Raw genomic sequence first — 14,867 nt, forward strand, 5'->3', positions numbered from 1 at the left:
AAAGTTGCAATCAATTAAAGATGATTATGATATTTAATTTTTTTACAGATAATTGATTTATGTCTTTTCTTTTCAAAGCTCTTTATTTACATAAAAAAATATACCGTTTTTCTTATACATTTCAAAATTATGTATACATTTTTAATTTGTAATATTTTATTATATTATATCTTTATTTTTTTTGTTCGACCTTACAATAAAAAAATATCAATTATATGTTATAAAACTAACTTTATATATATATATATATATATATATATATATATATATATATATATATATATTGATAAACTTAGTTTCTTAATTTGATCTAACTAAAATATTGTTTAGTTCTATGAATTAATATAAAATATTATCTTATTTACATATTATAATATCTACAATTTCGATAATTACTAAGATTTAATATAAATATCACTCAAACATAAAATCAATCAATCAATCTATGAGATTTATTTATTAACATCTGCACTTAAAATATAAAAAATTAAAGTTCATTCTATGAATTAATATAAAATATCATGTTATTTACATATTATTTTTTTTTCCATAAGCAATTTCTTGTATTAAGAAAATGGAGTACTAGGGGTACTCCAACCCTTACAAGAAAAGTCCTACAACCTTACACAACCAGAATGCTATGTTACAAACACAACAATGAATTTTTATACCATTCATAAAAACTACATACTAATCTATCCTTGGCTTCCATTGATAGCCACCGCCAAGAAGCTCTCAATATCATGAAAAATAGCTCATCAATATCCAACTCCGCATTCTTAAAGACAATATCGTTTCGCTTCCTCCAAACGCACCAACATGTTGTCATCCATATGTCGCAAACCCTTCTCCTTTCTATCTTTCCCAATTGAGCCTCCACACATTTTAGCAAATGGCTTATGCACTCATCCTCAGAATTGTTCAGTATATTCTGCCAGTTGAGTATTTTACACCATAGCAGCTTCATCTGTTATTTACATATTATAATATTTACAATTTCGACAAAACTTGCGCAAGCATAACCCAATAATTTCAAGCAGATTCTCCATTGTATATTGACACCAGCCAACTTGATTTCTACTACTCAAACTTTCAGGGTAGTCAAAGAAGAATATTTATTTCAAACGAATCGTCTAGACGATGTTTGCTACTGTCTGCACCAGAAAAAATTCAAAACACATGGATTATGACAATATTTAAATTGTTACTAAAAGAATAGAAAATATGGATTGGAAACAACTCAGGTAAATAACGAACCGTATACTATGAAATGATGCCAATTGGTACTTCAAAATGATACACTACAAATTCAACCTGCAAATAACATGAAAGATATTTTCTATCAAGAAAAGAAAGTTCAAAATGATACACTACAAATTTAACCTGCAAATAACATGAAAGATATTTTCTATCAAGAAAAGAAAGGAACCGGTCTGTCTATGAATAGATACGATTAGGTTTGATGGACATGATAGAGAATGTGAAAATATAATCGGTTATATATAGTAATGATAAAACCGTTTTGGAATGCGGAAGGTGGAGGGCTTGGCAGGCAGAAGGGCTGGAAGTTATATGATAGATATCACATTGAGTAGCATTATTGAGAGTTGGACAGTTGAAACTTTTCATTTGCATAATTGGTGCTTGTGGAAGTTGGAGGGATGAATTATTAACTGCTGCTGCATGTTAGAAGTGGTTGAAAGTTGAAAAAGAGAATTTCTTGCTACCATGAAGCCACATGTCGCAATCAGAGAATTTGTTGAAAAAGATATACTTTTCTTATATTATAGATAGTAGTTTTTTAGTTCTAAAAATTATGATGAAATTATTTTTATACTAGAAATTTTATATTTTTCTAAACATATCTAATATAATTATTAAAAAATGTAAAAATTATTTGACGTATGTTTATTTATGCTGTTTTTCAATTTTGAAAATATATTATAAAAGAAATTATTGAAATCGAGGATTAATTTACTCACTTTAACACATTTTTCAGCCCTTCCTAAATTTGTACAAGAGACAATCAACAATGATGTGCAGGATTAATTTACTCACTCTAACACATTTTTCAGCACTGTTGGGAATTCTTAGGGAGGAGATTGTGTTTGTTGTGCACCAACTTTATTTTAAGGCAAAACTTCCTGAAGCTATGACAGTAACCTTTCTTGTCGTTATTCCTAAGGTGGACAATCCTCAAAAATTGGAGGAGTTTAGGCCTATGAGTCTGATTAGGTGTGTATAAGATCATATCAAAGCTCTTAGCTGCTAGATTGAGTAATGTTATTGGGAAACTGATATCTAAGTTCCAAATGACTTTTATTCGAGGAAGACAGATCTTAGATGGGGCGGTTGTTGCTAATGAGATCGTGGACTATGCTCAAAAGAGGAAACATGAGTGTATTTTGTTGAAGGTTGATTTTTCCCAAGCCTGTGATCACTACAAAAAAATGCTTATTAGTGACGTGAATTTCACGCCACAACAACCAAAATCACTTCACAATTTGATTTTTGCGACGTGACTAATTACGCCGCTGGAGAGCGGATGGCAACTAAGTTGTGACGTGATTTTCACTTCACAAATTAGTGACAATGAAAATCACGTCGCAAATGTTTGCACAGAGATTCCCCACATTTAAGTTAGAGCAGGCGCAGTAGATGGCTGAAAAACAGTTTTATTTGCCACGTGACTTTAATGTCACTAATTAGTGACATATAAATCACGTCGCTAATTCATTTTTTTTAAAAATAATTTTTGAAAGCCAATTAATAAATTATATATATATATATAAAAATTAAATTAATAAACTAAATATACTAAAATATATAAATTAAATTAACAAATAAAATAATAAACTAAAAATACTTACATATATAAATTAATAAACTAAAATATAATAAAATTAAAATCAAATATATATAAACAAATAATTTAAATATTTCAGCAAAGTTAGTTCTTGCGGATTAAATTTAAATAATTTTTTACTTTTTAAAAATTATACAATCAAATTATATATATATATATATATATATATATATATATATATATATATATATATATATATATATATATATATATATATATATATATATATATATATATATATATATATATGACAATTGATTCTTCTCAATCTTCTCAATCTAATAGGAATATATTTACTCCAGAAGTAAGTTATTATAACTTACTCCATATTTTGACAATTGATTCTTCTCAATCTAATAGTTAAAAATAATAAGTAATTAAATGTGGAGAGAGAAAAATATTACTTATTATTTTTAACCATTAAATTGAGAAGAATCAATGGTTCAGATTTAAAGTAAGTTATAATAACTTACTCCTAGAAACGAGAACTATCAATATCAACCATCTGATTTAATTAACGCTTAAGATTTAATAATTCCATATAAAGAGTACTTACTGAATCTTTTCAATTATATTTAATATTTAAAAGTCTCATAAAAATATAATCTTTCCAAAAATATTTTTTAATATGATATTTAATTTTATAATTAACATTTTAGTGTTAATTTTTTCATCTTATCTCGTTTGATTCTTTAAATCTATTACAAAAGAAATTATATTCTATATTTTTTTATTGCTGAAGAGTTTTGATATTATTTATTTTACTAAAATATACATGACAGTAAAATAGACATGTTTAAGGTATAAAATTTTATTTTATTTTATTTTGAACAAATAACTTTATTTATTTATCACGTGTATATTTTTTAATTAATAATATTGAAGAATTTAAAATTATTACCTATATTTTACTGTGGCTGATTTATTTATGTACAAGTTAATAAATTTTTCTTTTATCAAATTCTACTAAATTAAAGTACATTATTGATTTATCATCTATATTTTTATTTGATTACAAATATTTCTTTTATAAAAAATTAGTTTCATTTAGTTTATCATTTATGTTTTATTAAAAATATTTAAAAAATGTGAAAGTATTACTAATATTTTAATTTTGTTGATTTACTTATTTGCGTGTTTGGAAATTTTTTATTTTTACAAACTTTATCATTGGGACTATTTTAATAATTTATACTTTTGTTATAATATTTTACTAATTGTGACCCCTGTTAACTATTAGTAAATTATAATTTTTAATCTTATTATCTATTTATTTTGTTTCGATATAAAATTATTATTCTTGCAAGAATGAAAATATTTTTTAATATGCTACTTCCAAGAATGATGCCTAAATTAAATAAATAATAAGACTAAAATTTCTAGTTTGTCAATATCCAAAAGAGGCCACAATTATTAAAATATTATATTAATAAAATTAAAATTTCTTTAAAATAATCACAATGGTAAAATTTATAAAAATCAAAATTTAGAAAGAAATAAATAATCCAAATTAAAATATCAAACAAAAATTCTTAACAATTCAACCAAAATATAGAATATGATTTCATTTTTAAATAGTTACAAAGGATCACGAGAGTTTAAAAAAGATTGTTAGAGATATCTTGCAAAAAATTTAAATTGATATGTTAATAGTAAAATTAAATGTCATATTGAAAAATATTTTTGGAAAGATTCTATTTTTATGAAAATTTAAATATTAAATATAATAGAAAAGATTCAATAAAGTGTTCTTTATATAAAATAATTAAATTTTAAGCGTTACTTAGATTAGATGGTTAGTTTTCATTTCTTATAAAAGATATCAGTTCTTTATATATAAATGTGCTTTTATTGGTAAAATCTTTTTTTATTATATTATTTAGAAAAAAGAGGATATGCATTGACAGTATAAAATATTTTTACACTGTCAACCAATCACAATCATGCATCCAATTAAAACACAATTTTAATTTAAAAAAACTAATATGACATGACAAGTATAAGAGTTTCGATTGGATGTATCTGTAAAGTTTGTTTACATACCTTTAAACTCTATTATTTAATGTCATGATCACATACTAATTATTAATAACTTTTGTGGCTCAGAGTTAATGCAGTTGTTTGGTAATATATTAAATTATGATTCATATGGAATATATTTCTTTATGTGGTGGAGAGAAGTCACTCTACTAGTGTTCCAACAAAAAATATCCTAAAAAATCAAATTCTATTTTGTTTAAAAGAGTATCAAATTCTATTTTTATGTAGTAAATAATAAGAAGACCACATTTTTCAAAATCAATTTTTTTTAAAAAGATAATCAAATTTTATTCTCACTTAGTAAATAAAAAGAGTATCAAAATCAAATTTGGTTTTTTATAATATATTCTGTTTTTACAAAGTAAATATTTTATTTATAAAATAATATATACAGTTTCATTAAATATATTTATCATATATAACATTTTTATACCATTTATTCTCTACCATATTCTGTTTTATTTTTCTTTTTTTTTTTTTTACAAATTTTAACTTAAAAGCTTAATCTATAGCAAAATATATATAGATATAATTTTGTTTAAAATTAATTTATAACAAGACATAATACTCAAACAAAATATAATATTGAAACAAAAAAACATAATATATAAAAAATTGCAAAAATACCTCTTCTTTAATCTCCTTCAACCTTCAATCTCCTTCAACCTTCTTCTCTTTCGACCCTCTTTTTCTTCAACATTTTTTTTCTTCAAAACCTTAAAAAAACACCTAAATTAACAAACAGAAATATTAATGGATGCAATTATAAAAACGAAATTATAAAAATTAATTGATGTGATTTACCTTTGATACAAGATTGAAAGAAATTTGTTGGAAAAAAATTAGATTTGAATCTATAGGTATGGTGGGTCTGAGATTGGAAGAGAAGAAGAGAAGAGGGAAAGTAATGGAATGAATGACTTATGGGGGAAAGTGAAACGTGTTATGTATAAAAGTCAATCACGTGAAAATCACGTCGCAACCATGCCACATGATATTCACATCACAACCATCCCAATAGTCATAATTAATATTCTCTTACCTGCAAAAGCATGTTTCTCTCACCTGCTCAAGTCAGACCATTTCCCTATAAAATTTTAGCTACGTTAATCCCACGTCACAACTAAAATTTTGAAAATTTTCAAACTCCCCCATATGAAGGTCAATGCCTTTTTAATTTTTAATTTTAATTTTATGGTTGCGATGCGAATCCCACCCCGCTATTTTTTTTAAAAAAAATAAAGTTCTGACACCCAAAATGTTTACGTTATGTATATTATTTTAATATTAAAAAAATCAGTGACGTGATTTTCACGTCGCAATTGGTTTTTTTTACCCACATGATAATCATGTCACAACTTCACGTGGCTAGGGAGTACTGTTTTTCTTGTAGTGGATTGTGTAGATTGGCATTTTTTTTAAAAGAAATGATGATCAGTATAGAATTTGGAGAGAGATGGTTAAGCTGGATTGAAGGTGGAGTGTTCGAAAGTAATATGTCTGTCTAAATTGATGGAAGCCCAACAGAAGGGTTTAATATACACAAAGGTTTAGGGCAGGGAGACCCATTGCCTCCTTACCTTTTCACTATAGTTACTGAAGGATTGGCGAGAATGTTTTGTAAGGCTACTCTAAGAATTTTCATGTTTTGCGTGTAATGGTCAACAACCGTACGATCTTCTACAATTTGCTGATGATACCATTATTGTGGGTACTTGGCACAATTCGGAAGAAAGGAAAGGCATTGATTAGATTAGCTAGAAGTCTATTTGTAAAAGGAAGGCTGACGGAGGGTTAGGGATAAAAGATGTAAGTTTATTTAACAAGGCGCTTATCTCTAAATGGCTATGGAAATTTCTTAAAGAGGAAGATGCAATTTGGAGAGGAATTTTGGAGGCGGGATATGGAAATCTAATTAATCGAATTCTTTTCAAGAAAAAGGTGGGAAGTAAATCCTTTGAGTCGCAATGGTGGAGAGAATTGATGGTATTAAGGGATTCGATTGATAGCACCAATTTTACTACGGTCATATCTAGAAGGATTGGTGACGGTGTTTCATCTCTGTTTTGGAACATTCAATGGCTGGGGCATAGAGCATTTAGATACACATTTCCAAATTTAGATCAGTTTGTTGTCGATCCTAACAGTAATGTTCGTAATATGGGTTGTTGGGTCAGAAATGAGTGGGAATGGCAATTTGATAATTACTTCTCGGTTTTCAACAAAGAGGTTTCTACTGAATTATCTGACATAAAGGCAGGGTTGGATCAAATTGCTCCATCTGGTTAGAATAGGAATTTGGTGATTTGGCCGTTTCAAGATTCGCATTGCTATTCTATGCGATCTAATTATGCAAAACTCTTGCAAGATTATGTGTCGGGGTGGGTGATAACAAGGTGAGGGCTGCACTGTCTATGATATGGAAAACGAAGGTCCCATGAAAGGTGCAAATCTTTGGATGGCGATTGTTGCAGGATAGGCTGCCTACGAAATTTCAATTGAATAAAAGGGGAATTATTCAGGAATATACAGATCCTTTATGTGTGTTTGGCTGTAATCAAGTGGAGGAGGTTAATCACTTATTTATTTTGTGCTACTAGGCAAGGCTGGTTTGGAGGAAAATATTCAGTTGGCTGGGGTTAGCCTATATGGAAGAGGACACTTACTGTGATCACTTTATTCAAATGGTGAATGTTTTGAAATCATTTTGCACCAACAATCGAGTCGGGGAAACCTGGCTGGCTGTTTGTTGGTTTTGTGGCGACACCGTAATGAAATCATATTCAATAACGGGGTGGATGATCTAGATGAGATTGTTTACAATAAAATGATGTATTCTTGGTGGTGGTTAGCGATAGGGGATAAGAAGAAGTTACATTGTAATTTTTATGAATGGAAATCCTTTAATAATTTTGTAGGTTAATATGCTATTTTGGGTGGTTTGTCTATATCTTTTCTTGTATTTGGGCTTAAAGTACCCCTCTGAACTTTTCTTGAATACATGGTTGATTATAAAAAAAACGATGACTAATCAACAATTATGACTCAAGAATAAAGAATTTTTTGGATGGATATACTTGAATGTCAAATAGAAAGTTGATGAACAAAACGAGTTGGATCAATATCTGATGAACAATGGTGGAGGTGGTATGGATAAAGCCATATAAGATAGGCGGTTAGCTAGAGAGGAGATTTGGAAGCACCTTGAGTTTAAGGAGTGAAGATCAAAAACCAGGTACTTTCACAATTATCTAAAAGAAAGGGTGAGAAGAAATGTTATATGTGTGGTTAAAACTCCAAATAGTCCGGTGGAGGGAGTGTTGAATGTTAAATTCCATCATAAGGCGCATTTTGAGAAGTTCTTCAAGGAACCGTGTTTTACTAGACCTATTCCTTAGGGAAATAGTTTCAACAGATTTGAGGAGTAAGATTCTGTAGGTCTTGAGCTTCCTTTTACGGAAGAAGAGGTTAAAGAAGCGGTGTGTAATTGCGACGGGAATAATACTCCAAGAAGATGTTATGAAGTTCACCCCAGGCTTCCACTCTAAGACGATTTTGGTAAAGGCTTGTACATCCTCCTTTAGCTCTTTGATTCCAAAGATTTTGACTCCTCTATTCCTAACAGAGTATATACCTATTTGTCTCGATGGGAGCCAAAATTTTGACCAGGATTCTAGTAGGGGGCTCAAAGCTGTCATTGAGAAACTAATTTCAATTAAGTAGTCTGCTTTCATAAAGAAGAGGAACATTCTGGATGGGGTTCTCATGGCCAATAAAGTCATGGATATGGCTAAGAGGGACTGTAGGAGTTGCTTGATTTTAAAGATTGATTTTGAGAAAGCATACAACTGGGTTACCTGGCATTATTTATGGTATGTGTTGACGAGAATGGGCTTGGGTTCAAAGTGGATAAGATGGATGGAAGCCTGCGTTTTTGTGAGTTCGATGGCGGTAATTGTTAATGGCAGTAGTAGAAAAGATTCTAAAGTGGAATGTGGATTATGGCAAGGGGGTCCCCTCTCACCTTATTCGTTATAGTAATAGAATACTTAACAAGACTTTTGGAGAGAGCGTGGAGTTGGGTAACTACACGAACTTTCATTTTGGTGAGCAAGGTTCGATGATATCCTACATTTAGTGAATGACACAATTATTTTTCGTGAAGGCGAATCTCAGAATTTGTGGAGTTTAAGGCTATTCTCAGGGACTTCGAACTCATGTCAAGTTTAAAAATCAATTTCTAAAAAAGTAATGTTCATAGCATCAATTTATGCGATAGCACGTTAGATTTTACATCATCAATTTATGTGATAGAACGTTATTTCTAGGGTTAAATATGTTTTTAGTCTCTATAAATATGCGAACCTGCATTTTTAGTCCCTATAAAATTTTTCTTCAATGAATGGTCCTTATAAAATTATTATGCACCTAGTTTCAGTCCCTACTGTCAAATCAATGTGTATTTTAGAGTGATTATTTTACAGACATGTTCATAACGTTTTAAAAAGTTCCTGGAAAAAAAAGAAATTCAAAATTTAATTTCTAAGTTGAGATTTTCATTACTTTTATCATTATTTTTTGAAATTTGAAAAATTCATATTTAATTCTTCTCGTTTTAAAAAATTCTAAAACTTGATAAATAAATATTTTACAGTATTCTAAACATATATAAAAAAATTTATTATAAAATTTAAAAATTAAAGGGTAATTAAACATTTTTTAAAATTTTAGAAAATAATAGGGACTGAAATTGCATGCATTAAAATTTTAGAAGGATCATTCATTGAAGAAAATTTTTATAGGGACTAAAAACGCAGGGTCGCATATTTATAGGGACTAAAAATGTATTTAACCCTTATTTCTATCATGTTATAATTATTTTTTTAGTCATATTGATATGAATATTCTATTTTAATATTTATGTTATTGTACTTATAATTTTTTATAAAAAAATAATATTAAAGATTATTTTTCATGATAGCATAATGATAGCATGATATTAATTTTAATCTTTATGATCACACGTTTAGTTAAATCAATATTTTAATTATTAACTACTAAAAATAACATTTGCAAATAAATTAGACTCACAAATAGCATAATGGTCAAGAAACATTTGCAAACAAATTGGGCACATAAATAGCATACCAAATGAATGAATTTACTCACAAACTGAACCCTAACCCTATCAAAATATCTAAAACCATCGCTCGAAACTCGAAAACCTCTTTTGCAACCGCAAATCTCACAAACCTCCACATGAATCTCCAATCGAAGTGCCCTCTCATCATGTCACCATCATCATCACCGGTTTTCATTCCGCACGATCTTATCATCGAGGTGCTTTCCCTTCTTCCGGTAAAATCAGTCATTCGATTGATGTGCATGAGTAAGACATTCCACTCTCTTGTCTCTGATCCCACCTTTGTCAAATTGCATCTTCATAGATCTGCACGAACTCAAGACGTCTCACTTATATCCAACTCCGAAGGCCATGACGCCACCTTAAACGTTGTTAGTCTATCTCATAATCCTTCAATTCGTTTCACCCTTCCAAATGATCCTTTCTTTCAAAACAACTATAAAGATTGTTTCTATATAGTTGGTTCCTGCAATGGATTACTCTGTTTGGGTCATAAAGTTAATGGTAACCGTAAAAAGATGAGCCTTCGTTTTTGGAACCCCGCAACGAGGACATTGTCGTATAAATTACGAATCACTGGTGATGGTAGACTTTATAATTTGACTTTTGGTTATGATAGTTCAAGCAACACTTATAAGCTGGTGCATTTCATTAATCGTAAAACGGAGGTAAAAGTTCTCAATTTGGGCGATAATGTTTGGAGAAATATTCAAAATTCACCTAGCTCTCATTATTTGGCAATGCAGTTTGTGCATCTGAGTGATAGTGTTATTTGGTTGGCAGTAGGCAATTTCCCCTCTCCTCGTCCTTATAATTATGAGAATATTACTATAGAACAATTTGCGGCTATTTCCCTTGATTTGGGCACGGAGACACATACTAGGTTGTCTCTTCCGCAAGGTTTCATTGAAGTGCCATTTGTAGAACCACATCTAAGTGTGTTAAAGGACTCTCTTTGTTTTTCTCATGATTTCAAACAAACTCATTTTGTTATATGGCAAATGAAGGAATTCGGAGTTGCAGAATCTTGGACACAGCTATTTAAAATCAAATATTATAATCTTCAAATATATAATGACTTGCAGTTTAGGTGGATTCCATTATGCATGTCTGAGAAGAGTGATACTCTATTACTGACAAATCCAAACACTGCAATTCTCTATAATTGGAGATGTAACAAATCAGAGAGTATTGATAAACCTTGGAGGTTCCGTTACCATTATTACACTGAAAGCTTGGTTTCATATAGCTTGGTTTCATATTGCCTTCAAAGGTGCAGATCTTTGGATGGAGACTGCTAAGAGACAGGATCCCAACTAGGCGACAACTTCTTAATAGGAATATTATATCTCTTCAGCAGGAAGTGAGGTGCGTCTTTTGTGAAGGTCAGATTGAAGACTCAGGGCATATTTTTCTGCAGTGCCCTATGTTAGTATCATTGAAGTGGAGAGTCTTTTCGTGGCTGGAAATTCAATTGCCTACAGTAGAAGATTGTTGTGAATTTTTGTTGGCTTGGACTGAACAACTGCAGGGTACCATGAAGAACAACATTGCTGCTGCCATTTGGTTAACATTCTGTTGGTGTATTTGGAAGGTAAGAAATGAGATTATATTCACCAATGCAAAGTTTGGATATAGATGAACTATACTACAAGATTGTTTGGTATTCCTGGTGGTGGTTATCATCAACTTCAAAGCTTAAGTGTAATTTCTATGAGTGGTATAAAAACCCTCTTCTTTGTACACATTGTTAGTTCCTTTGATGTTTAGTCACTCTTCTTTTCTTGTATTCGGGTTGGTGTACCCCTAGTACTCCTAATCATAATACAAGAGTTGCTTATGAAAAAAAAAATAGCTGAAAGTAAGGTTCTCTTTCATGATTTATTTGTTTGAATTTAATTTATTTGTGTGATCATTTTCTCATGATGGGTTTAATTTAATTATATTATTGAATGATTATGTATTGGATATTGTTATCAAGTTGGCAATCTTATAAATCCATACAATGAATGACTTTTCTTCGACAACATTTTAAACAAAACTTAATCATGATGTAGTCCCCAACATGGGAGCTTAACATATTATTTAAATTTCAAATGTAAGAAAACTGTAGAATGAAAGTTGAAAGAGGGAAACAATTTTATGTGCCAATGAAAATTCTGTTGCAGAGAGTATTTATGAGAGATCCTGTCTCCAGTTTTAGAGCTTGGTTATCTATCCTTCATTGCAGCATCAGCATCTTTGAAAGTTTTGGCAGCACACTTCACCAAGCATATTGATTAATGAACATTTGTTCTCTTTTTTTTCATTTTGTCTTATTTATGTGTGGATACAATCATACAAAGTTATTTGGTTTCAATTTAGTACACCGAATTCATGCTATATAGATGGAGAGAGAACTACTTAAATATATAAGGATGGGTTTTCGGCTGAAAGGGAGATTGAACAAATGACTTTAATCGGTAATGACAAATCTAGATATGAAACAATGCTTGAAGAAGAAAATTGGTTGGAATCATTGATTCTTTTGTCCAACAGTATTGGTTATTCATCAATGCTGCTGCATCGAACAAACTGTTATCGTTCAAACTCCATGTCATCTTCATCACCTGGTAAAGGAGGAATTACCTGCCACTCCTGCATTGAATTGCCATAGAAATATTATTGTAAATGCATTCCAATTTACCCATGGATGGCGTGGATACCAACGGAGACACCAAGTGAGAGCCGGACATTTCATGGCAAGTCCATCCATTGTCATCTTCAATGACTCTAGTGTAAGTCATTGTTTGAAGCATTTCTCGGTGCAAAGCACCCACCAGTAGACATCGATTTCACCATCAAACCCTGGAATCACTATTTCCAATTAATTAACTAGAGAGCTCTGAAAAGCACCATTTGTTATGAACATGCTTTTTGATGCAGAGAGAAACAAAAAGAATTTACACTAAAAAGATTAAACTATTCTAAACTAACTTTTCCATTCATTTTCTTGATGATAATTTCATTCACCAATCACACATTTATAACATTGACATAAATCAATTACTCACTATCTAATGAGTAAAGAATAATGATTCACCACCACCATTAATCCTATTTCTTTGCAACTTTCTCCACCATTAATCCTATTTCTTTGCAACTTTCTGACACTTAACTATAACTTTCAGAAACCTTCCTTCTTAATTGATTCAATATAATATGTTATTGAGATGATATGAAATGTAAAATTTATAATTTATTATTGATGTTATTATTTCGCAAAGTAAGAAGGGTTAAATACTTTTTTAGTCCTTATAAATATGTGACCCTGCATTTTTAGTCCCTATAAATATTTCTTTCAATGAATAGTCCTTATAAAATTATTATGCACCTAGTTTCAGTCCCTACTGTCAAACCAATGAGTATTTTAGAATGATTATTTTGCAGACATGTTCATAATGTTTTAAAAAGTTCTTGAAAAAAAAAGAAACTCAAAATGAGCGGAAGGATATTTCAAGAATGAAAATTAGAAAAGTATATTAACTTGTAAGAGGACAATAGCCAATGCCAAGAAAAAAAGAACTATCTCCGACAAACATTCGGTGAAACTAAAACTCTCCTTCTTGAAAATAATGGCATTATGCTTTAGCCATAAGGACCACACCGTCGCTAGCCAAATCACCTTCACGATGGTTCTTTTAGACGGAGACTTAACCTTATCGCTAAATAGAAGAACTCAACAAACTTTCCGCAACGTAATACATATAACACAAAGTAATTCATTATATTCCAAGTATAAACCACATCAAGAATATCCCTTAATGACCAACATATCATTAATGTCTATACCATTGAACCTTATTATTCTCGAATATCCCGTTTGATGAAAAACCATTTCAAAACCTGCATGGCAGTTTTTTATTTTTACAACTTAACAAAATGAAAGCATAAATTCAGCATGAGTTTACAGCAAACTAAATATCAAAAGCAGACAAAGTGAAAGAAAACAAAGCATTGATATAATCAACGACAGACAAAAACATAGACTATTGCATAGTGGAAATTCATGGTTTTCTTATCTGAACCATGATTTTCATCAGTGTACACAAACAAAAATGACAAAAGAAAATTAAATATTTGTGATGTTGACACAGTTCAAAACGTGTAATGATGATTATTGTACTACATATGCTACACATTTAAAAGATGCAGAAAACAAATTTCTAAGATCCATTCAAGATTAAAACATAATTTATATGAAATACTATTGTAAATGACTTTTTCTTCCATGTCAAGATGAAAAACAACTAATTATAGCCAAGCAATATAGTGAAAGTTAGTGGTTTTCTTTTCGTTACAACTTTGAAGTAAGTAGGACAAGTAGACAATAAAGATCTATTACACATTTAGTGAGTTATGAGTAACTGAGTATGTGTAATGAATAATTATTATTGTACTACATGTCCTACGTACTTAAAAATTGCTGAAAAATAAATTAAAAAGATACTTTCAAAAATCAATTAAATGACTCATATATAGATGTTGTAAATGACCTTTTCTTCCAGGATATGAGAAATACACGGCCTTGTTAAGTTTTCAACGAGTAATTATAGCTTAACAATAAATGTGAGAATTTGTCAACAAATAATTATAACCTAACAAACACTAATGTGAGATTCTGTCAATAACTAATTATAGCTTAACAAACACTTAAATGTGAGAATTGGCTTAGCTATCAACAAGTTTTTATTTGTCAAGAGAGACATCCACGTGGATTATGAGAAACAAAAATGGTCACGTACTTTTTAAACATGTTTTTTTATTTAGCCTTTACAA

General features: G+C 29.9%; 1 protein-coding gene and 1 long non-coding RNA gene across 2 annotated transcripts; one reads left to right on the top strand and one right to left on the bottom strand.

Moving 5' to 3' along the window:
- Positions 1–686: 686 nt before the first annotated feature.
- LOC131611699 (uncharacterized) lies at positions 687–5,637 on the bottom strand. Its single transcript, XR_009287093.1, has 3 exons — positions 5,534–5,637; positions 1,258–1,314; positions 687–1,154 (listed from the first exon to the last, which is right to left on the bottom strand). It is a non-coding gene; the product is annotated as an uncharacterized LOC131611699 (long non-coding RNA).
- Positions 5,638–10,057: 4,420 nt separating this feature from the next.
- On the top strand, positions 10,058–11,350 carry LOC131613938 (F-box/kelch-repeat protein At3g23880-like). Its single transcript, XM_058885578.1, has one exon. The coding sequence runs from the start codon at positions 10,058–10,060 to the stop codon at positions 11,348–11,350; it is 1,293 nt and encodes a 430-aa protein (XP_058741561.1).
- The last annotated feature ends 3,517 nt before the right edge of the window (positions 11,351–14,867 follow it).

The sequence above is a fragment of the Vicia villosa genome, linkage group LG6 (genome assembly GCF_029867415.1).
Source record: "Vicia villosa cultivar HV-30 ecotype Madison, WI linkage group LG6, Vvil1.0, whole genome shotgun sequence".
NCBI classification, from domain to species: domain Eukaryota; kingdom Viridiplantae; phylum Streptophyta; class Magnoliopsida; order Fabales; family Fabaceae; genus Vicia; species Vicia villosa.

Excerpts from the sequence above, each read along its gene's own strand:
- LOC131613938 (XM_058885578.1), top strand. The coding sequence starts at position 10,058 with ATGAATGAATTTACTCACAAACTGAACCCTAACCCTATCAAAATATCT.